This window comes from Talaromyces stipitatus, genomic scaffold (assembly GCF_000003125.1).
Source record: "Talaromyces stipitatus ATCC 10500 scf_1105507295491 genomic scaffold, whole genome shotgun sequence".
Classification (NCBI taxonomy): domain Eukaryota; kingdom Fungi; phylum Ascomycota; class Eurotiomycetes; order Eurotiales; family Trichocomaceae; genus Talaromyces; species Talaromyces stipitatus.
Window position 1 is genome coordinate 222,635 of NW_002990122.1, and position 20,924 is coordinate 243,558.

At 45.6% G+C, this 20,924-nt stretch overlaps 5 protein-coding genes across 6 annotated transcripts, besides 12 other annotated features; 2 read left to right on the plus strand and 3 right to left on the minus strand.

The window, feature by feature from the left end:
- Positions 1-1,248: 1,248 nt before the first annotated feature.
- Positions 1,249-1,326: a microsatellite.
- Positions 1,327-1,461: 135 nt separating this feature from the next.
- TSTA_108350 (uncharacterized protein) lies at positions 1,462-2,944 on the minus strand. Of its 2 annotated transcripts, XM_002488358.1 has the most exons (3): positions 2,460-2,944; positions 1,898-2,390; positions 1,462-1,819 (listed from the first exon to the last, which is right to left on the minus strand). In XM_002488358.1, exons 1-2 carry the CDS (start codon positions 2,908-2,910, stop codon positions 2,101-2,103), a joined length of 741 nt encoding a protein of 246 aa, XP_002488403.1. In that variant the 5' UTR covers positions 2,911-2,944; the 3' UTR covers positions 1,462-1,819; positions 1,898-2,100. The 2 variants fall into 2 exon arrangements, with proteins under 2 accessions (XP_002488403.1, XP_002488404.1); XM_002488359.1 differs by having other exon boundaries at positions 1,462-2,390.
- A 100-nt stretch (positions 2,945-3,044) lies between these two features.
- Positions 3,045-3,102: a microsatellite.
- A 602-nt stretch (positions 3,103-3,704) lies between these two features.
- TSTA_108360 (uncharacterized protein) lies at positions 3,705-4,601 on the plus strand (the record flags this gene model as incomplete). The annotated part of the gene is made up of 2 exons (XM_002488360.1): positions 3,705-3,743; positions 3,789-4,601. 2 exons carry the CDS (start codon positions 3,705-3,707, stop codon positions 4,599-4,601), a joined length of 852 nt encoding a protein of 283 aa, XP_002488405.1.
- A 1,083-nt stretch (positions 4,602-5,684) lies between these two features.
- TSTA_108370 (endonuclease/reverse transcriptase, putative) lies at positions 5,685-10,966 on the plus strand (the record flags this gene model as incomplete). The annotated part of the gene is made up of 2 exons (XM_002488361.1): positions 5,685-7,130; positions 7,214-10,966. 2 exons carry the CDS (start codon positions 5,685-5,687, stop codon positions 10,964-10,966), a joined length of 5,199 nt encoding a protein of 1,732 aa, XP_002488406.1.
- Positions 5,950-6,025: a sequence feature (C-rich).
- Positions 7,307-10,774: a mobile genetic element.
- A 71-nt stretch (positions 10,967-11,037) lies between the features above and the next one.
- Positions 11,038-11,092: a microsatellite.
- A 262-nt stretch (positions 11,093-11,354) lies between these two features.
- Positions 11,355-11,385: a microsatellite.
- A 7-nt stretch (positions 11,386-11,392) lies between these two features.
- Positions 11,393-11,716: a mobile genetic element.
- A 243-nt stretch (positions 11,717-11,959) lies between these two features.
- Positions 11,960-12,017: a microsatellite.
- A 265-nt stretch (positions 12,018-12,282) lies between these two features.
- Positions 12,283-12,312: a microsatellite.
- Positions 12,313-12,625: 313 nt separating this feature from the next.
- On the minus strand, positions 12,626-17,581 carry TSTA_108380 (uncharacterized protein; the record flags this gene model as incomplete). The annotated part of the gene is made up of 2 exons (XM_002488362.1): positions 12,626-17,203; positions 17,300-17,581. 2 exons carry the CDS (start codon positions 17,579-17,581, stop codon positions 12,626-12,628), a joined length of 4,860 nt encoding a protein of 1,619 aa, XP_002488407.1.
- Positions 12,647-14,542: a mobile genetic element.
- Positions 14,702-16,459: a mobile genetic element.
- Positions 15,272-16,240: a mobile genetic element.
- A 923-nt stretch (positions 17,582-18,504) lies between the features above and the next one.
- On the minus strand, positions 18,505-19,990 carry TSTA_108390 (uncharacterized protein; the record flags this gene model as incomplete). Its single annotated transcript, XM_002488363.1, has 2 exons — positions 18,505-18,837; positions 18,888-19,990. The coding sequence occupies 2 exons, from the start codon at positions 19,988-19,990 to the stop codon at positions 18,564-18,566; spliced, it is 1,377 nt and encodes a 458-aa protein (XP_002488408.1). The 3' UTR covers positions 18,505-18,563.
- Between the last annotated feature and the right edge of the window lie 934 nt (positions 19,991-20,924).

Consider the following 20,924-nt stretch of genomic DNA (forward strand, 5'->3'; position numbering starts at 1 on the left):
ATGCATAGACCATTGGTGACTCTCACCCTCGTGATGTACGTTTCAGAGCATAGTCTTATGCAGTCTTCCCAAACTAAAGAATGTCACAGGTACTGTATTACCAGCATCGATATGCCTTTATCCACAGACCCCTTGGATATCGTAGCCCGTCCCCTGACACTACGTAAGTATTGATGCAACTATACTACATCTGATCTAGAAACTGAAGGTATTAATTGTACGAACAACTCAATACAACGCTGATAAATTTCTGATTAGAAAATTGAAAATAGCCGCAAAAATGTTAGGCGGAAGTTCAGGAAGGTCAGGGATCAGAGTCCTTGCCTCTGCATACGGAAGAGAAACCCGGACCCTCATTATATCGTCGTAATGAAAGAGAACCGAGAGACTTTCTTTGGCAGACCACGGGAGTTTTCCATGTCTTTCAAGCTTATACTTTTTGTTATCAAGACGTAGAAAAGCTCTGTAAAAGACATCGATTCTAGGGTCATCTTTTACTCTCCGAGGAGGAAGCCAAAAAGAGACAGAATGATCGCCCTCATACGTAGCAGTAATCATTTCAATTTCGACCTTCTCGTAAAGACCAATTTCCGCAATGCCTTGTTCCTGCGCACAGTCAGACAGACGCTTGAGCAAGCCCATTGGACCAAAGATACTAACAGGGTCATTCTCCAATGAAGGCTTGTGATTTAAGAAAAGAAGCCACTGAGGCCAAAACAAAAAGAATGATAGCCATGAAAAGCAGGGCATATCGGCTGTGGATCGTGGTCGTATATCTGATTCTGAAAAACTGTCCAAGCAGTCCGGTTTGAAATGATGCGAGGTAAATGTAGGTGCTATTTTGGGGGTTTCGGCTGGCCAGGCTTCTTTACACCAGTAGTATCGTATGCTCCTCTGCCCATTATCCAGGGGAAAATAATGAAGTCTGGCCGATTGATGGCTTGAAACCGGTAACTTGAGGTGGTCTGTGTTGAATTGCAGTAAACCTGGGACAAGTTTGGCATCTTAATAGACATCTTGATCTTTATGATAGGTTTTATATTGCCTCTTTCAGCTCTGGTCATTCAGCGTACGGCTAAGACGATGCCCCTGAGCTTAACAAATTCGACTATCATGACTCGAGATCGGCGTGCCTGGACTGGCGCAGGCTCCATTAGACTATCTTTGATTGTTTTTTTCTTTTTCTGCGGCTATCTATGATCGTGGCACCCATACAGCGTCACGTTGCTGCCATTTTAATTGTTCTACTCCGTTCTGTTCAGTACTGTCCCGTTTAGTTCCATTTCATTCCGTTTCATTCTGTTTCATTTCGTTCCATTCCGTTCCATCTTGTTCTGCTATCTTCTGTACTGTTTTGTTCCAATTATGCTATCATGCCGTTAGTTCCACCTAAAAATTATACCATTTTGAGATATATGAAAAATAATCTTGTCGAGGGCAGTCATTTAGCATCATAATATGAGGCTATGATGATATTAGGCATTGCTTGGTGCCCAAATAATAGAGGTATCGTGTGCTAGGAGGGGCTTCGCCCCACGTCAACCACATCCAGGAAAATCTTCGGGAATGAGTTAAATTTTACCTGCGAAGACATCAAGACATCATCTACATTATTCACTTCGCTACAAAGAGAATTAACGAAGATCCGGTATATAAGAATTTGCCTTGCACGTCGATGATAGCCACAATGGCCACGACTACGAATAAATACTGCTTAGAGATACCACTCAGCACGGAAGAAGATAACGAGATTTGTAAGAATGCTATAAAGGTTCGTCACCACGTTTTCTCTTTTCTTTTTATAATGGATTCGCTTGTTCTGATTGATCGGTATTCAGTTAGACGCAAGATTTCAGGAATCCCAAATCGAAGTTGACAGCCAATGGACGTCGCATACAATAAAAATAATACCAGGTCACCCAGCTGATCGTCTAATCGTTTTCCGTCCTCAGCAATCGAAACAATTCCTAGGCTGCATTAGGGTATACGAAGCGGGCACCACTACCATGATATGGGATAAATATAACGAAAAGGGTACATTTATAGGCAAAGTCCCGAAGAATTGTGCTTTCGAGGCGATGATGGTGGATACAAAATCGATTACACTGAAGGAGACTCAGAATTGAATATCATGGGCAGGCCGAACCTGTCGCCTTGCGATACTGCCTCTGTTCGCGGAATGGACAGGACAAGTGAAGCAACGCGATCTTGGGTAGGGATCGTAAGGATCGCAGAATGTTGCTGAGAGGCCAGTGAATCCTTGTGCAGCTTGTAGAAAGCATCAAGCGAATCAGGGGGGACAAGAAAGGCTATCTCAAGTGGTTTGTTTGGTGCAATTCGAGATTCAATCTCTTCGTTGGTAGTTGTCGGATTTCGAAGATGAGCATCGCCTGCATGTAATTGAGCTTCTTGTTAATAACTAATATTGGACCTTTGTCTGGATAGATCAGGATGCATACCAGTTGTTTGAGCTGTCGTCCTAGAAGATAGACGATGGTTGTTGGCTTCTTGCTGCACACTCGGTCGGTTGCCTGGTTCATTCCAAAGGCTAGAGGCTTGATCATGTAGCGACTTTGGGAAATGCGTAGATTCTGACCATTTCGTCAGATCCGCGTAGAATGTCTCGTATGTAATCTTTGGAACACGCGAGATAGCATATATGAGAACGGTAAGAAAGAGGGTCTCATTGCCTGCTACTTTACGGATTTTCGACGCAAAATTCCGTGCAACTTCTCGTACATGTATCTGTGTCTTTGATTTTCCGGTTAATTCATTATTCAGCAAAGCTTTCCAAGCATTCAACTGCTTTTTATGCATAAAGCTTAAGGGATCGGGATCTCCGCTTTGAAAAACATGAATAAACCCCTCCAGTCTTTTGCAGAAATTTGTAAAGTCATTGATAGAATTCATGGTACATGGAAAACAGGTATAGAAGGAATGAGACGGAACAAAAGGGAACGGGATGGAACAGAATATATTATTTATCATTTGCAACGTTAAGTGTTAAAATGCTTGCCTTTGATTGGCAAGGTTTCATAGTTTGGTTTTATTTTGTTCCGTTTCGTTCCATTCCATTCCGTTCCGTCCCATTTCATTCTACTCTGTCCAGCCCTAGTTAGTATCTTACTGTGGTCATACAGACGGAGGGGGCGGTAACTAAACTAATGCATCATGCAGTAACTAAGTTAGTTTAACATAATGTTTAGTAGTATGAATTAAATAACCCTGCAATAGAACCACTTACCATCGTCCCGTCCCGTACTATCTCGTCCTGTCTCGCCTATGGCCTGCCTGGTAGTGAACCAAAGACGCTATTGCGAGTCGCGCATACCGAGGCTCAGCAACTAAATTCATTTGTGGTTGTGAAGCGGGTTTCTGGCTTTGCGGTTGTCTTCTATAAATAGTATAATATAAAATCCAATGAGGATAACGCGTATCATTGGTAGTTGAGGTTCCTGTCAGATAGCTTACCCCTACCTACAGATACAGAGGCTTCCTTCTACGTTCCTGGATACAGCGAATACAGGGAACAATCTGGACCCTGGACGGACTACTGCATGGATGTTGGGAATCTTAGCATTCATATCGGCTAGAGATAGGATGCTTGAACCTGCCTCATATATATAAATATACTTTACTTCTCAGATATTTTGTCCATTCACCACTGATTTGTGACAAAGCCACCTCGGGATTAGGTATTTATCATGCTTAAACACGCACAAGGAAACACCGGCAAGCTTCATGTAAGATTGTCTCCATGATTGTTAACCAATTCTAATTCCTACTAGATCTTCAGGATATCTGCTTTGACTCGTGAACAATACATCTGTGATGCTTTCTTACGTGTAAAAAAACCTTCTACATGGTATGAGTCAAATATCATGGCGCTTGAGAACAGCCTAAACCAAAAAGAAATCACAACTCGCTTTGCAGTAGTTCCACTCGGATACGGCTGGTATCTTGCGTGTCCACAAACAAGGGATATAACGCGGGTAATCGTGAGCCATTACAGGGCCAAATTATTCGATGACTCGGAAAAAACCCATCCTTTTTCCGAGTACGTGGAAGGCCATCCGGGAACTGGACTGAAAGCCCAAATTGAATGGCAGATGTCAGTGGGTAATGCAATTCAAATTTCTCGTATTACTGCGAAAAAGAAAGAATGGCTGGATTGGATGGAAGACGTGTACCAAGGAATGAAATTGTCGCTGGAGGCAACCAAGAGCCGCGAGCGTCAAGCAGCTGGTGATATCGCTGATGTCTCCCTTCCACAACTTGGCAACCAAGGATTTTCAGATTCGTATACCCCTTACTGGATCACGGAGGAAGAAGCGAATATTAAGGACCTTTTCACAAAAAATGGTATTGGACTCGCTGATGCTCCTTATATCATTCAACTGGAGCATGGGGTTTTGGTCAAGCTTAATCGAAGCGAAAAGCTTCAACAGCTATTTTCGGAAAATATCCATGAAGCATTCGACAAGGAGAGCAGCTTGATATGTCTCTGTGGATACGAGGGATCTTTGAGCATTGTGCTTGACAGATACAAAAAATATCTAAGTTCTCAGCGGGACAGCGTGAAATCTTGGATAAGCGCATAGAAGTGTTGAAGTCCTTTTTGCTTCTATGTGATATGATTGCTTATGGCAGTGATGATCGAAAAGCTAGTCCAGAGATATGAACAGCGTGATACTCTGTGTCTGTAAGGGCTCAATCAACATAATAATATTGGAAGCTAAACACAAGAAAACTAAGCATGAAGAAAAGAAAAGGAAAGAGTAGGAATATGAAGCTATTCCGCATCTTCTTTATTGGTGACCTCACTCAGTCAAGATAGGGTTAGGGTTAACGGGTCACCTGTCGTTGAGGTCTTACCCGCAAAGCGTATGACCACAACGTCAGAGAGGGCCCCGTCCGCGCTCCCTTGTGGTGAGGCAATTGTCTGTATTAATGGCACTATGAATCTATGTACATAGGGAGGTGGGTGGGAAAAATCAAGTCTTGACTGCGTGAGAGATGACGAGCAACTTGCGGAGGGGAGCGGCTGACTCTCGTGAGGCAGTTGTAAGAAGGAAGTGTTAGATAACTAGGTGTCGACAGGACGATACCTCTGACCCTAATTAAGAAAGTGCACATCGCCAAAATGCCCCTTGATACCAATCAACTACAGTGGTCAAACCTGTATAGTTTCATGTTTGTGACTCGGATTCTTCGCTTTGCCTTAGCTGAAATTCCTGTTGTTATTTCCCTTACTTCTCTGAGGCCGCATTGGAATATATAAAGACATAGAATCACCCTCAATTCTTAGAAAGAGGGAGGGGGGAATACATACAATTTTGCTTGTTAATTCTACTTCCAATACGAACACTTTCCACGTAGCAAAGCTAGGAATCATTGCCGAATCTGCCCCCACGGATTAGTAATAATCCAACAGGAAGAACCCCGCAGTACGCAGGACGTTAGGTGAAGACTAATCCGCAGTGTGATCGTCACGTGAGGCAACCCCAATAAAATCGCCTGGCAGATGGCGTAGTGGAAAGCACCTCACCGATTTTCGAGTTGATAGGCGACTTCCTTATAATTATTCATATCAAACAGTCGGAGGCTCAAAATCCTCAACCCTCTCTACCACCTAGCTCCCAGGAGTGCAGCCTTTGACGCGTCTCAACGCGCCCGGCAACACCATGGCGCGTAAAGGCCCTGGTACAGACGGCCCTCTACAGACAGCCCTTCTAGAATCCACGTCTGCAGCCACAACAAGAGCTTCTGAAGGACAGAAGATCTTCAGCCCCATAGCTGCATTCCTTGATAAACACCGCAGCCAAACCACCGGCCTTGCTCCTCACCTACTGAGAGCCCTCACCGCCCTAAGCGATGACCTCGCCTCGGTAGCTCAACAACATTTCAACGCCTATATTAGCGGTATCTCGACGACCTCCATTCTACCTGCCCTGTCTCCTTCCCCTTCCTCTTCCCCCATCCTAAATCCCTTACCCCCTTCACCCCCTCCCTCACGTCCCCCCTCAGGTCTTAACCAGTCAACTTATGCGACTATTACCCAATATGCCCCGGTCAAATCAACCCCCACTACTCACTCTAAATCCCCTGTTAAAAAGCCTATGCCTCTGGTGAAACAACCCCTTCCTGACAACCGGCTCTTCGTACGCCTCCCAGCTGACCATGCAGCTAGAAAAATGGAAGCCTACGCCATCTACTCTAGCCTACGGTCTCAACTAAACTCAAACAGTGCAGTGCTAAAAGAAGTTCAAGCCACAAAGACTGGCTTCGCACTATGCCCCTCATCTCCAGAAGCCCTCCTAGCCCTTGAGGCCCAAAAAGAGACTATCTCTGCATTCTTTGTTAACTGCCAGATAGAACGCAGCTCCCGATGGGTCTCATACCGAGTCACCAATGTGCCAAGGAAAATTGGCCAAATCTTGGATGGCCGATACTCTCTAATCCCTATCAATCCTACACTACTATCCTTAGAAATCAGCGAAACTACTGGGCTCAAGCCTATATCTATCAGCGAGACCGCTACAAGTGCCGCCAACCCTAATACTCTTTCCTCAAGCTGGTTTGTCAACTTCCCAGAAGGCACGAAATCACCACTGCCTATCCAACTACGTCTTTTTGGCACTATCACCAATGCCCGTCACCTCTCTAAGAGAACAACAGTTATCCAATGCACACGATGCTGGAAATGGCATAACACACGATCCTGTGCCCGCCCCTCTCGATGCCGGCTCTGCGGCTCCTTAGAGCATACTGAAGAGGGCCATGTCAACCGCTGCACAGCCCTAGAGCCTCATCAGTGCCCTCCCAGATGCATACACTGCCATGGACCACATCCAGCTGATTTCTCAGAATGCCTCCTGCGCCCTAGAGGCAATACTAAACATACTAAAGCTCAACAAGCAGAGATCCGCAAATCCTGCGCCATAAACCTCGCAAAAGCTCGAACTGAAGGAGGATGTAGCCCTCAGCTCTCCATAGGCACACAAGAAACACCTATGGCAATAGACGAGGTGCCATCTCAGCCTCCAACCCATGGGATTACCTCTCCTTTCCGTTCAGTAACCCCCCCACCTCGCGCCCCAACTGAAGATCCTCCAATTACAGCTCGCGCAGTCCGCTTTACAACCCCTCAATCACAAAACCGGTTCGCCTCTCTTCTTGAACGGGAACTATGATCTATCACTATCCAACTCAGAAGGCGCCTCTCAAAATCCTACAGCTAAATGTAGGGCACGCGCCAGATGCACATGAAATAGCTCTCACATTGGCATACACAAGCGATATTGATATTATCCTAATCCAAGAACCATATACTTTCAAAGATCTTAGTCGACAGATCACTAAAAAACACCCATCATATGAATGCTTCTCCCCAACTGACAGTTGGGCGATAAGTGGCCGACCACGAGTCCTCACCTATGTTCGAAAGAAGAAAGGCATTCGGACCTCCCAGCTCCGCCCCTTCACAACTGACACTAAAGAGGCCTCGGATCTCCTGTTCCTTCAGATTTTCTCACCCACAGGAAAGTCTGCTCTGATAGTCAACATCTATAACGCCCCAGCAGGCTCCATCAGAGCAGGTGAAGCCGCGAAAGCTCTCACAACCCTGCCAGAGGCGTATCTCCCTCAAGCAACAATACTTGCAGGCGATCTCAACCTACTACACAATAGATGGCAGCCCTCGCTACATCGCAGCCCCACACCTTTCGCAGAGCCATTTATTAACTGGCTGGATCTCCAGGGTCTAGTACTCATTTCCGACATAGACTGTCCCACACATGAAAGGGGTAACGTGTTAGACCTCAGTTTCGCCTCAAGCCCTCTGGCACTCGCAGGAGCCAAAGCTAGCATAGCGAGCCACTTAGATGCAACCTCTGATCATCAACCACTAATTACCACTGTTCCATGGGATCAGAGATACAAGGAAACAGCCCAGAAACTGAGATTTGACACACTAGACCACACCTCCTTCCTCTCGCTCCTCGCCTCTAATCTTGCTGGCACCGAGAGCTCAGCCGCGACAGAAGAAGATCTTGATGCTTTCGCCGAAAAACTGACATCTGCAATTCAAGGAGCATATAGAGGCTCTGCTAAGAGGACCATGACACAAGGCATAGGACAACCATGGTGGAACGAAGACTGCAAGAAAGCTTTACACAATTACCGCTTAGGCCTCTGCTCAAAGACAGACTTCCGCAGGATAACTAGATGGTCTCAACGACAATTTTGGCGAGAGAAGCTCTCTACGGTAACACAAATGAAGGATGTTTTTGACATGAGTAAATGGCATAAGTCTACAGGCATCTTCCGAAGCCCTCCACTAAAAGATCCGCTAAGGCCCAACAGCCTCCCAGCAGTTACTGTACACGAGAAACGAGACGTACTAGTCCGCAATCTTCTCCAGAACTCGGCAGAGGCAGGAGACATACCTCTGGACTCCCCAACAGTGCCTTCCACTAGTCTCTACTTCCCAGATATATCGATGCTACAAGTGGAGGAGTCAGTACTTCAGGCAGGAAACACAGCCCCTGGCGCAGATGAAATCCCAACCTGCATACTCAAAGTAGCCTGGCCTCTGATCAAAGATAAGGTACTAATGCTATATCAAGGGTGCCTAAAGATTGGTCATCATCCTAAATGCTTTCGACACGCAATCTTAGCAATCATCCAGAAACCAAAAAAGACTGATTGGTCTTCACCTAGATCATACAGACCAATCGCTCTCCTATCAGTACTTGGCAAAGGACTGGAGCGCTTGGTGGCACGGAATATGGCATGGATCTCTATACACCATAAAGTATTAGCAAGGCAACAATTTGGGGCTCTCCCACTAAGATCTGCAACTGACCTGACCACATGCCTAACACATGATGTTGAACAAGCGCTAAATCAAGGCATGACTGCCTCACTCCTTACCCTAGATGTCAAAGGCGCCTTTGATTCCGTACTTCCCGGCAGACTGATCCGCAGACTACGCGAGCAGGGCTGGCCTACCAATCTCGTTCTCTGGATTGCCTCCTTCGCTACTGGAAGATCAGTTCAGATCCGACTCGATGGAGAGATCGGCCCCTCAACAGACATTACCTGCGGTCTTCCACAAGGATCCCCAGTATCTGGCATTCTTTTCATGCTCTACATAGCGCCTCTATTCCGTCTAGGAAACCCAAGGAACAGATTTGGTTACGCGGACGACGCAGCTAACCTAGCGATCTCAACTTCTCTTACTACTAATTGCGAAGCCTTATCAGACTTACTTCAAGAAGCTCTTAATTGGGGCGCTGCAGAGGGCATTACATTTGCACCAGATAAATACGAGCTTCTTCACTTCTCCCGACATAAAGCAGACCAGGACCCAACCCGCACACCTTCAGTGAAAGCTGGATCTATTACAATATCAGAAAACACTAAACGGCTATATCTACGATGGCTAGGAATCCTCTTTGACAAAAAGCTAACGTTCAAATGGCACGTTAGAGAAACAGCATCTAAAGCCCTCACTGTGGCCAACGCTCTTCGCTCTCTAGGGAATACTGTTCGAGGAGTCAAACCTGATTTACTACAGCAGGCTGTATTAGCCTGTGTACTCCATAAAGCATACTATGGCGCTGAAACCTGGTGGCCAGGACGTACTCGCCCTGGACCTTCCCAGATTTCAAACCGAGTTGGAGAACATCTTAAGAAACTAACTAAAGTAATACTAACAGGCGCAAGAGCAGTCCTTCCAGTTTTCCGCACAACCCCAATATCTGTCCTTTACCGAGAGTCTGGATTCTCTCCACCAGAAATCGAACTAGATCGAATAGCCCTCCTTGCAACTGTCCGCCTACGGCGTCTCGACCCTTATCACCCACTTCGAAGACGCGCAGAACAGATCGCTAGTAATGGCCGACAAATCAGCCGATTTGCCCGCCGTACACTGGCCCTCCCAAACTCTGAACAGATAAACCCTCTCCAATACGCTCCCTGGTACCCTCGCGAGCCTCGTGGGAATGCTCAAGCTCGAATAGGAGCTCCCATGGGACGCACCAAGGAACAGGCAGCGGCTAATTTCATGGCTTTTCAACGTACCATCCCTAGCTCAGATATTGTAATCTTTTCAGATGGATCTAGGCTAGCAGACGGACGTGCAGGAGGTGGCTACATTGGATTTCAAGCACACAATCAGTTCCTCCGCTCCTCACTCTCATATGGACATGGGAAAGAGGTCTTCGACGCAGAAGCAGAAGCTGCCCTAGCTGGTGCCCAAGCAGCAATAGCATACCCAACAGCTCAATTTGCTACTAACTTATGGATCTGCCTTGATAACTTAGAAGTTGCCACGCGCCTTCTATCTCCCTCTACCGGATCTTCTCAAGAAGCCTTTGAATCCTTCCGCACCCTTGCAGCTGGCTGGCCACTACGTGAAAGGCTTCCACACACCAAAAGTGGATCAGTCCAAATCCGATGGGTCCCTGGACACACTAAAATCCCTGAGAATGAAGCAGCAGATTCTGCTGCTAAAGAGGGAGCTGCCTCCACCCCCCCCTCTCCATACAAGTCCTCATATGCCTCGCTAAAGAGACACGCCAAGACTCAATCTCTCTCTGCTGCCCAGACACGGTGGCAGACCATAGCACCACAAACTTACCAAGATCTAGAAATAACTACATCTCCTAAGCACCCTGGAGAGCTTCAACTTAACCGACTTGACCTTGGCCATATCATTGCAGCCCGTACTGGACATGGAGACTTCGCAGACTACCATGAACGTTTTAATCATGATGATGCTCATCTCCTCTGTCGATGTGGAGCACGAAAAGCACCTCTACATTTCTTCTTCTGCTATATAGCTAAGAGACGAGCCCCTCGTCCTCCTGGACCTCCTTCTGAGGTCATATCCTTCCTTCTAGGCACTGCGAAAGGAGCACAAAAACTAGCTACATGGCTAGCAGAGACCCGTTTTTTTTGAGGATATCTGTCCTCGCCAACCTCTCCTTAGCACCTAGCTAAGTCAGCCCTACTTTTCCATTATATCTCTCTTTTCCCTCTTTCTTTCTCTCTTTCTTCCCTTCTTTCCTTCTTTCCTTCTTTCTTTTAAACTCTCACTGCTTGATTACTATTATGGTAGAGTTATGGGTCATGGAGCGTAGGTGGACCATTGCAGCTGGCAAATATCTAAAACCCACTCGGAAGTGGACCTCCCTGTAAGACCACGGCAGCTATGGAAATGCGCCAAAGAGTCCCTTATTTGTATATAAATCTGATAGGACCTGAAGCCCGAGGTTTACCCCTCGGCGGCCTATGTCCCAGTAGGGATTGGTGGAAAGCGTGCGAGTCACGATCCACGGCCGTTAAATACACACACACACACACACACACACACACACATTTATAAATTTGGGTCCGATGGGTCCCTGGACACGCTAAAATCCCTGAGAACGAAGCGGCTGATCTCGCTGCCAAAGAGGGAGCTGCCTCCACCCCCCCCTCTCCATACAAGTCCTCATATGCCTCGCTAAAGAGACACGCCAAGACTCAATCTCTCTCTGCTGCCCAGACACGGTGGCAGACCATAGCACCACAAACTTACCAAGATCTAGAAATAACTACATCTCCTAAGCACCCTGGAGAGCTTCAACTTAACCGACTTGACCTTGGCCATATCATTGCAGCCCGTACTGGACATGGAGACTTCGCAGACTACCATGAACGTTTTAATCATGATGATGCTCATCTCCTCTGTCGATGTGGAGCACGAAAAGCACCTCTACATTTCTTCTTCTGCTATATAGCTAAGAGACGAGCCCCTCGGCCTCCTGGGCCCCCTTCTGAGGTCATCTCTTTTCTCTTAGGCACTGCTAAAGGAGCACAAAAGCTAGCCACATGGCTAGCAGAGACCCACTTCTTTGAGGATATCTGCCCTCGCCAACCTCTCCTTAGCACCTAGCTAAGACAGCCCTACTCTTCCTTTATATTTCTCTTCTCCTTCTTTCTTTCTCTTCTCTTCTTTCTTTCCCTCTCTGCAAAACTTACTGTTCAGTTATAATAGTGGTGGAGTGATAGGTCATGGAGTGTAGGCGGACCATTGCAGCTGGCAAATACCTAAAACCCACTCAAAGTGGACCTCCCTGTAAGACCACGGCAGCTATGGAAATGCGCCAAAGAGTCTCTTATTTGTACATAAATCTGATAGGACCCGAAACCCGAGGCTTACCCCTCGGCGGCCTATGTCCCAGTAGGGATCGGTGGGAAGCGTGCGAGTCACGAACCACGGCCGTTAAATATACACACACACACACACACACACACACACACTCCGAACGGGGTTAGGCTCTGATAGGAGTTGTACAATTTGGGTGAGGAATAATTGACTCTGATTTGCACGTCTTCTAAAACATAGCTAACTACACATCTTGATCCTCTTTATATACACATCATAGTGGCAAAGTATCACGGATTTACGGGATAAATGACCATCCTGACTCCAAAATGTAGGCTTGAGTTTGGCTCTCATGTTCTCACGGATATGTCGTTATTCCGAGGAATCATGATTAGTAATGACATCCTGATTGGGATTAGCGTATCAAATATCCAACACACCCCTCCAGGAATGGAAGCTTAGAGCTTTTTATTCCTGTGTCAAATGGCCTATATTCACTAGTCCTTGGTGTTTTCTCCAATCTAGGAACGGCTGACCGCGTAGAATCTTGGTAAGTCCATCTGCAGCCATTCGCTTGGTGTCCACCCATTCAATCCGGAGGCGCTTCTTGGAGATCTCTTGCCTTAGCCAGTGATGATATATATCAACATGTTTGAGATTCGTTCGAAACTGCGGTTCTTCACTAGTCAATAGTGCAACAGTCTGCTTGTTATCGCATTGGATAGAGAGCTCTCTATCAGGCTTGAAGCCAATTGACCTGAAAACACGTTTCCAAACTTGAAGCCTCTTGGCGGCCTCGGTGGCAGCTCGGAGTTCGGCTTCGGTGGTTGATGTCGTGACTAGGCGTTGTTTCGTGGCTCTCCAGTCGACTGGGCCCCCATATATTTGGACCAAATAACCCTCGGAACTTGTACGGTCGGGGTTGTCTCCAAATGAGGCATCTGAGGCACATATAAACGCGTCTTTCTCAGGATTTTGCGGTGGTGAGAATTCAATAGCTAGGAAGCGAGTGTTATAAAGATATTGGATAACCCTCCTTATCTGCTGGAAATGGGCGATTGAAGGATTTTTCGTGTGTTTGGCTAGTTCGTTGACAGCCTTTGCAACGTCGATCCGTGTCATGATAGAGGCATACAGGGCGGATCCAACAAGCTCTTGATAGGCGTGAATCTCTTGATTAGTTGCTTCTCCTTTTGAGGCCTCAATATTGCCAGATATTGGTGTGTCGACGTTGTTCGTGGTGTTGATATTGAACTGACTGGCTATCTTCGCGATATAGGAATCCTGACAGAGCCAAATCTTTCTCTGGGCTCGGTCACGAAGGATCCTAATGTTCAGAAACCATTCGAATTTATCCATTTTTCGGAGCTCGTATTTGCTCGTAAGGCCTTTCTCAGTTTCTTCGAAAATAGCTTGTTTTTTGTCCTTGTCGTAGAACACAAGGATGTCATCAACAAAAAATAGTATAAGAACGCCATTTTTGATAAATAGACATTCTTCATCAGGTATTGGAACAAATCCCAGGCTTAATAAGGTCGTTGTTAGTTCTTTCTGCCATAACCGAGGACTTCTCCGTAATCCGTATAGAGCTCGCCGTAATTTTATGACCTTGCCACTTTGTTTGAAGCCATCTGGACACAATGTATAAACCTCCTCATCCAATAGACTGTTTATGAAGGCATTCACGGCATCGTATTGCACAATCTCCAAGTCGAATATAGCGGCTAGAGCCATCATCAGCCTAAAATTTCGGGCTGCCAGTGTGGCTGCTCGCTTCTCGAGCTCATTGGGCTGTTGTAGATCACCGCGCACACAGATCCTTGCTTTGAACTTTGAAAGTTTGCCATACTTGTCAAATTTGTATTTGAAAACCCATGTCAGTGGTAGAATATGCTTATTTTGAGGTCTAGGAACAAACTCAAACGTGCCTTTCTTGTTTAAAGCTTCAAACTCGGTTTTCGCAGCTTGTATGAACTGATTTTTGAATTTGTGTCGTAAAACGCCTGTCCAATTCTTAGGTTCTGGTGGAAGCTGTTCTGTAAGTGGTTTTTCAAGCTTTTCTAGTGCAGCTAAAAGGATTTTGTCCGTTGTCGAATCTTGTAGCAACTTTTGCCTGGCTAAAAATGCGCGGCTGAGTTTTTTGTGCTTCTTCCTTGATAAAGAGCTTGATTCTGGACTTAGGGCTCTTTTTGACGGTACTCGAATCCTGGGTCCTGTCACTATATTGCTTTCTGAGAGGTCCGCGTTAATCTCCTGTGCTCGAGAGGTACTAAGGGGTTCCTGAGTTCCTGTTGACTCATTCTTTTCGCTTGAATGCTGAGAGGCTCCTTGAGGCGGGGTAGGTAAGTCGTTGTTGACGTTATTTGCTTTTTCTGCATCATGATTGGCTGAAAGCCTTTCCATGGTCACGGGACTTGAAGATTGAGGAAGCTGTTTGTCGCTGGGGATATTCTTATCCTCGTCAACTTCTTCCTTGATATTATCCTCATGCTCCACCCCTCCAGCTGAGTCGATTTTCAACTTCTTCACCACGGATTTCTCACGATTGTCAATTTGTGTCGCTTCTTGGGCTTCATTTTCTGGATTTTCGTGGTCAATATCCATAGTATCCTGATCCGGCTGGGTTGGTTCGTCAATCTCCATGTTTTGTGGCACATCTTGTTGTATATCCAGTGCTTGACCTGGCCTGCTAATATCCATGGAATCATGAGGTAATGTGCCTCCAGTATTTTCAATATTTGACACAACTGGGCTGACCATGCTTTGTAGATTCATATCTTCGTCAACTGAGTCGATTATATCGTTTTGCTCGATGTCTTCAAGATTTGGTATGTCAACGTTGTCAACGTATCTCTGCACACCTTCTCTGACAATCTCTTTAACAAATGGATGTTCTGGGTCATATTTCTTCGTCTCGTCGAAGATGACGTCTCTGGCGCGTATGACTTTCGATCCATTAGGTCCAGTAGTCCATACCTTCCAGATATTGTGAGCTTCATATCCCACCAAGAATCCTATCTGGGCGCGCAGAGCCATCTTCTCGCTTTTCTTAGTGTCCACTCTGACATATGCCTTAGATCCGAATAGAAACAGATTCCCAACGTATGGTTTCGTCCCATGAGCCATCTCATATGCTGTCTTATAGCCCAAGGCTTTTATCGGAGTTCTGTTTAGGATCCAAACGGCAGCTTTCATAGCCTCTGGCCATAATCCTTGAGGTAAGTTGGCTTCCTGGATTAGGCTGCGAGATTTCATGCTGATAATTCCTCCAGCTCGCTCGCTTGGGCCGTTTTGCTCTGGTGTATCTGGCACGGTGACAATCAGTCTGATTTTTCTCTTTTGAGAATAGTCCCTGAAGCTGATTCCATTAAGCGATGACTCTCCGTCTAGTTGGATCTCCTCAATCCTTGTCTTGAAGGTATGTTCGATCTCTTCAATCATGTTTTCAAGGTTGAAGTTGACTGACTTTGTACGAGTTGTCGTTAGGATGTGAAACTTCGTGTATGGGTCAACAGCATGCAATGCATATGAATCCTTGTTCATTGCAAGATTCATGACAATAATATCCACAAATAACTTTTGGAATGGCCTTGTCGGTGGCGTCATTGGAACTCTGCTGATTTTCTTGCGTATCTTGGTGATTGCACAGACTTCGCATTTTTCCTCGAATCCTTCCTCGTTCCTTTTTTGGAACGGTGCGGTAATGTTTGCTCCCTCAGTGGCCTTCTCTATGTTTTCAATCGATTTATTGGATACGTGGGCGAATCTCTTATGCCATACCTGTGCGGGATCCTTCAGTATTCTTTTGTCAAACGAACTTAAGGCTAACTCCTTTGATAGGGATGTCTTAGAATTCTTATTCGAGTTCCATTCAAGCAGATATAGCTTGCCAGTGCATTTGACATGGCAAAGGTCCTCGTTTGTTCGCTCGCTCCACAATCTGTCGGTTTTTCCATCGTATTTGATACCGTGGCTCCGAAGCTGGCTCATTGAGATAATTGTTGTAGGAAACCCTTCCACATACCACATTTCCAAGATCCGTATTCCTTTGCATATAACTTTATCGCTAATAGGATCTGTTGGGTGAAGGATGTACTGTCCTGGTCCATACATTTGGATCTCTGTTTTTCCGGCCATGATTGTTCGAACATTCGACTGCATATTAATAAGCTTATCCCGTTTATTGGTGATATGAACTGTCGCTCCACTGTCGAGTAAGGTCATCTCCTTAATATCAAGATTTCTGCTTGAGGCTGACAGTGCTGTACTGATCGGTGGATTTAGAGATGGTTGCTTGGCGTTGAGAAGTATGCCAATATACTCATCCGAATCATACAATAAATTTGCTGATTCTTTATTCCCATTGTCATTCTTAGCATCAGTTAAAAATGAGACTTTCGTCCCACTACTGCCTTCTTTTTCCAGTTTCTTCTTGATTCTTTGGAGCATTTTTGCTCTGGGATGTCCATGACGTCGCTCTAGTTGCTCGAACTTTTTCTGTATGGCTTCATCTGGTTTCCAATTGACGGTACGTTTCTTCGAATTCACATATGGGCAATCTTCAAATAGATGTTCCTGACCGCATATGCAGGTTCTCGTCTTTTGTTTGGGTGTTGTGTCTTGTTTTTCCTTCTCTGTCTGGTCGGATTTATCGCCAAATGTCGCCATAGCAATATCCCGTCTGGAAGGTGGATTAGATTTGGTATACACCTCTTCCCATTGTTCGAATTGACTAATAATCTCATCAACTGTTGGTATTTCTATTAGATTGGTAGCTCCAGAATCAAGATCGAATTCGATCATACGGGTGGTCCATGTCTCATAGAACTTGGGTAAAACATTCTCAGTTGTTTTGATGAAGTCCCTGGTTAATCGGTCGTCCGGAATCTCAGTGAATTTGGCGAATTTCATGTCAATTATTAAATCTCGCCATTTCTGAATCAACTCTTTTGGTTTCAAGGAATTTTTCGTCATTATGAGCTCTCGATGCTGCTCAATTAACAAGGCTCTTTCTCGGTTTGGTTTTGGAGCAAGCTCTTTCTTAAGCTTTCGTATTATTTCAGAAACTTCGCTGATTTCTCGATCATAGGCTTATGTCCAATGTACACAGTGTCGAGATATAAGAACGCATATGCTTCATACGTTTCTGGTGTTCTCGTACCGACTGAGTTGTCGTTCGTATGTGTTGGATTCAATCTGATATTTCTGTAATAACAGCTGCGCTTCACTTGTTTTGCTGAAGTCTATCTCAGGCGCAACTGGCTCCGTAGGCTTGGCTGGTGCGGGCTCAAGTACCATCCGGTTTGGGTCAGGGTTAATGTATTCCCATACATTCTCCTTCATTGCCTCCGTGCTAAGCTGTTCGATCCATTTTCTCCAGTCGTCTGTCGTTTTTAGGATTACAATGTTCTTCCTGGTATCCATTGCTAATATCTTGTATTGCTCTTGGATCGTCTTGAACTGTATCACAATCGAGGACGCTCACTGGTTTGGTATCGTGGCTGGCTGTACAAGATTTCCGAATTGAGGATTGATCTGTGAATAGCTTCAAGTGTAGCTCACAGTGATCCCGGGCTCATAACTATTGGAATCTTTTGGTACTAGTCCGAACGGGGTTAGGCTCTGATAGGAGTTGTACAATTTGGGTGAGGAATAATTGACTCTGATTTGCACGTCTTCTAAAACATAGCTAACTACACATCTTGATCCTCTTTATATACACATCATAGTGGCAAAGTATCACGGATTTACGGGATAAATGACCATCCTGACTCCAAAATGTAGGCTTGAGTTTGGCTCTCATGTTCTCACGGATATGTCGTTATTCCGAGGAATCATGATTAGTAATGACATCCTGATTGGGATTAGCGTATCAAATATCCAACACTACCTGTTGAAAGCCAAGCGCACTAAACCAAATATGGAGCATACGGATCAACAGAGAATTGCTTCAAGTTTTGACACAGAATCTTCTACAAATCGTCGCCTAGTTGAGCATTACAAATCAACTACAAACCATGCATCAAGAACATTCTGTCAAACATCGTCACTCGTTGAATGCTTGAAAATTTGCATATAAAAACCCCTAAAAACCCATTACAAGGATGTTTTAAGAACCGTGCCCGATACAGAGAATCTTGTGATAACTATATTCGTTCTTTTTCACGCTTCGGTACCTAATCAATTGCCGTAAACGCTCTAGCCCCATTTTCAGTTCACCACTGGCACACAGCCAGAAGCTCTTGCCTCGCATGTTTCCAGCCGAGATCGTAAGCAATTCAACAGAATTTGCAGCTTCTATATCGTATTATTAAGTGTAAATCTAGTCTTAATGTAGCAACATTGAGCAAATCATGAATGCACTCCCTTAGCTATCTAATGTATGCGACAGATTGAAATACTATCCTCAGTCATGTGAAAGAACTTCGGAAACATCCGTATCGATCTTCGTATTGATTCGTTGCCAGTGATTTTTTGCACCTTCATTGTGGTCAATGGCATGGGGTAAACCACCAATAGTACTTGTGACTTCTTGCTCTGTCAAAGTGAGAGCGGGCTTTCTGCCGTTCAAGAGATCTTTGACAGGCTGCTCGTATTTGTGACATAGTGCTACCACCCTAGGCTGAGTATTTAAGACGTATATGATAAAAGCCTCCAGTTCAATGAGATCGACTTTAGCGCTGTGGCAATGGTCAGAATGAATATTCATTGAAGGATACAGGTTGCTCACAGAGTTGTATCAATGTTGTTGAAGATGATTAGTGAACCCCACCCGATATAGTGAGAGATCAGATACCACCTCCTCCCCTTAGCATTAGTCTTGACGAAGCGACCACGATCCTTAGGTGCTAATGGATCATCAGAATAACCGTTACTGCCTTCCAATTCCATAAGATTGTCAATGGCATGACTTGGAATTCTGCGGCTATTCAGGCCGGTCTTAAAACAAGGGCTTTTGGGGTTTGTCATTTCGTTGCACAGGCGTATGAAAGACAAATGTAGTTTTAATTGTACAAACCGACGTCTGATCACATTGATTCCAGATTCTTTCCCGAGATCCCGATCATACCGGAAGAGCCTCAGACATGAACTGCCCGATGGCAGCTCTTCTGGCATCGAAAGATGGAGAGCGTCAGGGCTCCAGAAGCGATTTGCCCGCCAAAGATTGCTCAGATTCTCTAGAAATGTTGCTAGATCGGGCCGCGAACTTTTCGCGTACAGTGCCAATACCCGGATGAAAGAAGACTCCGATAATTTTTCCTTCTCCGCCTTACCAGAACCAAATAGACACCGCATTTGATCATAAGCGGAATACCTTGTCACTGAACGAGAAGCATCAGCTTGCTGATTGGAGATCTTCTGAGCGGTAGACCGTGCATGCTTTGCTTCGCTGCTCTTCTTCAAAGGGGGTTTTTTCCTAGGTCCAGGCTGTCGTAGACGGCCACCATCACCAGTCGGCCGGACTCGTTTCTTCTGTGGAAGGATACCACTGCCTTCACCGCTCACATCTTCTACACTTGCTTGCATATTTTCACCATCACCAGACAGCCGAACTCGTTTCTTCTGTGGAACGATATTTTCGCCTTCATCGTTCACATAATTTGGTTGCATGTTTTCATCATAACCAGTCGGCGAGGCTCGTCCACTTTGTTGAATTATATCATCACCCTCATCGCTCACATCTTCTATACTTGCTTGCATATTGGCTCGCGTTGCGACCTTATAGGTCTCCGGGGTTGAACAATTTGCTGTTTCAATCGAAATTGGGGGACTTATCGCTGCAATCCCGCGTACGTTTGACGAGGTAGTATCAGGGTTACTGCTGTCCGCCATATTGCACATAGTATCAGTAGATGGTAGACTCTTGTTGCTCCAGTTCTGACCCAGGTCACCCATGGGCGACCTCTCAAGCCTGTCATCCAAGCCGTTACTTGGAGGGTCCTCGCTTAGCAGCTCATTCTGCTTTTGTAGCAAAGCCGGGTCGATGCATGAGGTATCTGGTGTATGATCGGGTTTTGGTATATGCGGATCGTGGTGTGAATGAGGAAGATCAACTGACAAAATATTAATAAAGCTATCAAGTCACACTGCTGTCAAGAGTCGTCTCGTAACAGACCTATGTGTTGCGATTTCGAAGAACGATCTGTTATTGCTATGGAAAAATATAGGTCTGTTCCGTCGATTTCTCTAGCGAGACGAGCTAGCTTCTGGCCGACTTTATCCAACTGGCGAGTCACCCCTAGGAGCTGGACAAACGCCAATCCGAACTAGCACTCTGATCAGCAAAGGAACTTCTTGACGTGAATAGAACTGACCTCTGGCTTTGCTTCGGCCGTACGGAGGAAATACTCTGAAAAATGGCTCATGACTATATTCCTGTGTTGCAAAACGTTATTCCCCATCAGTTGCTGTAATACCTAATGAGTTACCTGGGAACTCATACCTACGAAGAATATTTCTGATGAAGAGATAATAGGCTACAGTGCTGGTCGTTCGGTGGTGGGAAAGGAGGTTAGGATGGGTAGAGGAAAGAACCGACAGAGATCCCACATTTTACGTGGTCAGTATTGGAAGACAGGAACAGCGATATGGAACGGAAATAGTGACTGAGAACTGAAAGAGACTAACGCTAGAACTTCATGGACCTGTGGAGAAATCAAGGCCCACACTTTCCTTAGTGGTGTGGTTCACATGCCGTACAGTCATGCGCAGGTGATCGAAGTGCGAGAAGAATGAGAAACCGTCTGGAAGATCAGGTTCCCCTTCT

Bases quoted from the DNA above. Each gene is read 5' to 3' on its own strand.
- TSTA_108350 (XM_002488358.1), bottom strand. From the start codon at position 2,910: ATGAATTCTATCAATGACTTTACAAATTTCTGCAAAAGACTGGAGGGG. The intron at 2,391-2,459 runs GTATGCATCCTG...AATTACATGCAG, and splicing joins GACGACAGCTCAAACAACTG to GCGATGCTCATCTTCGAAAT.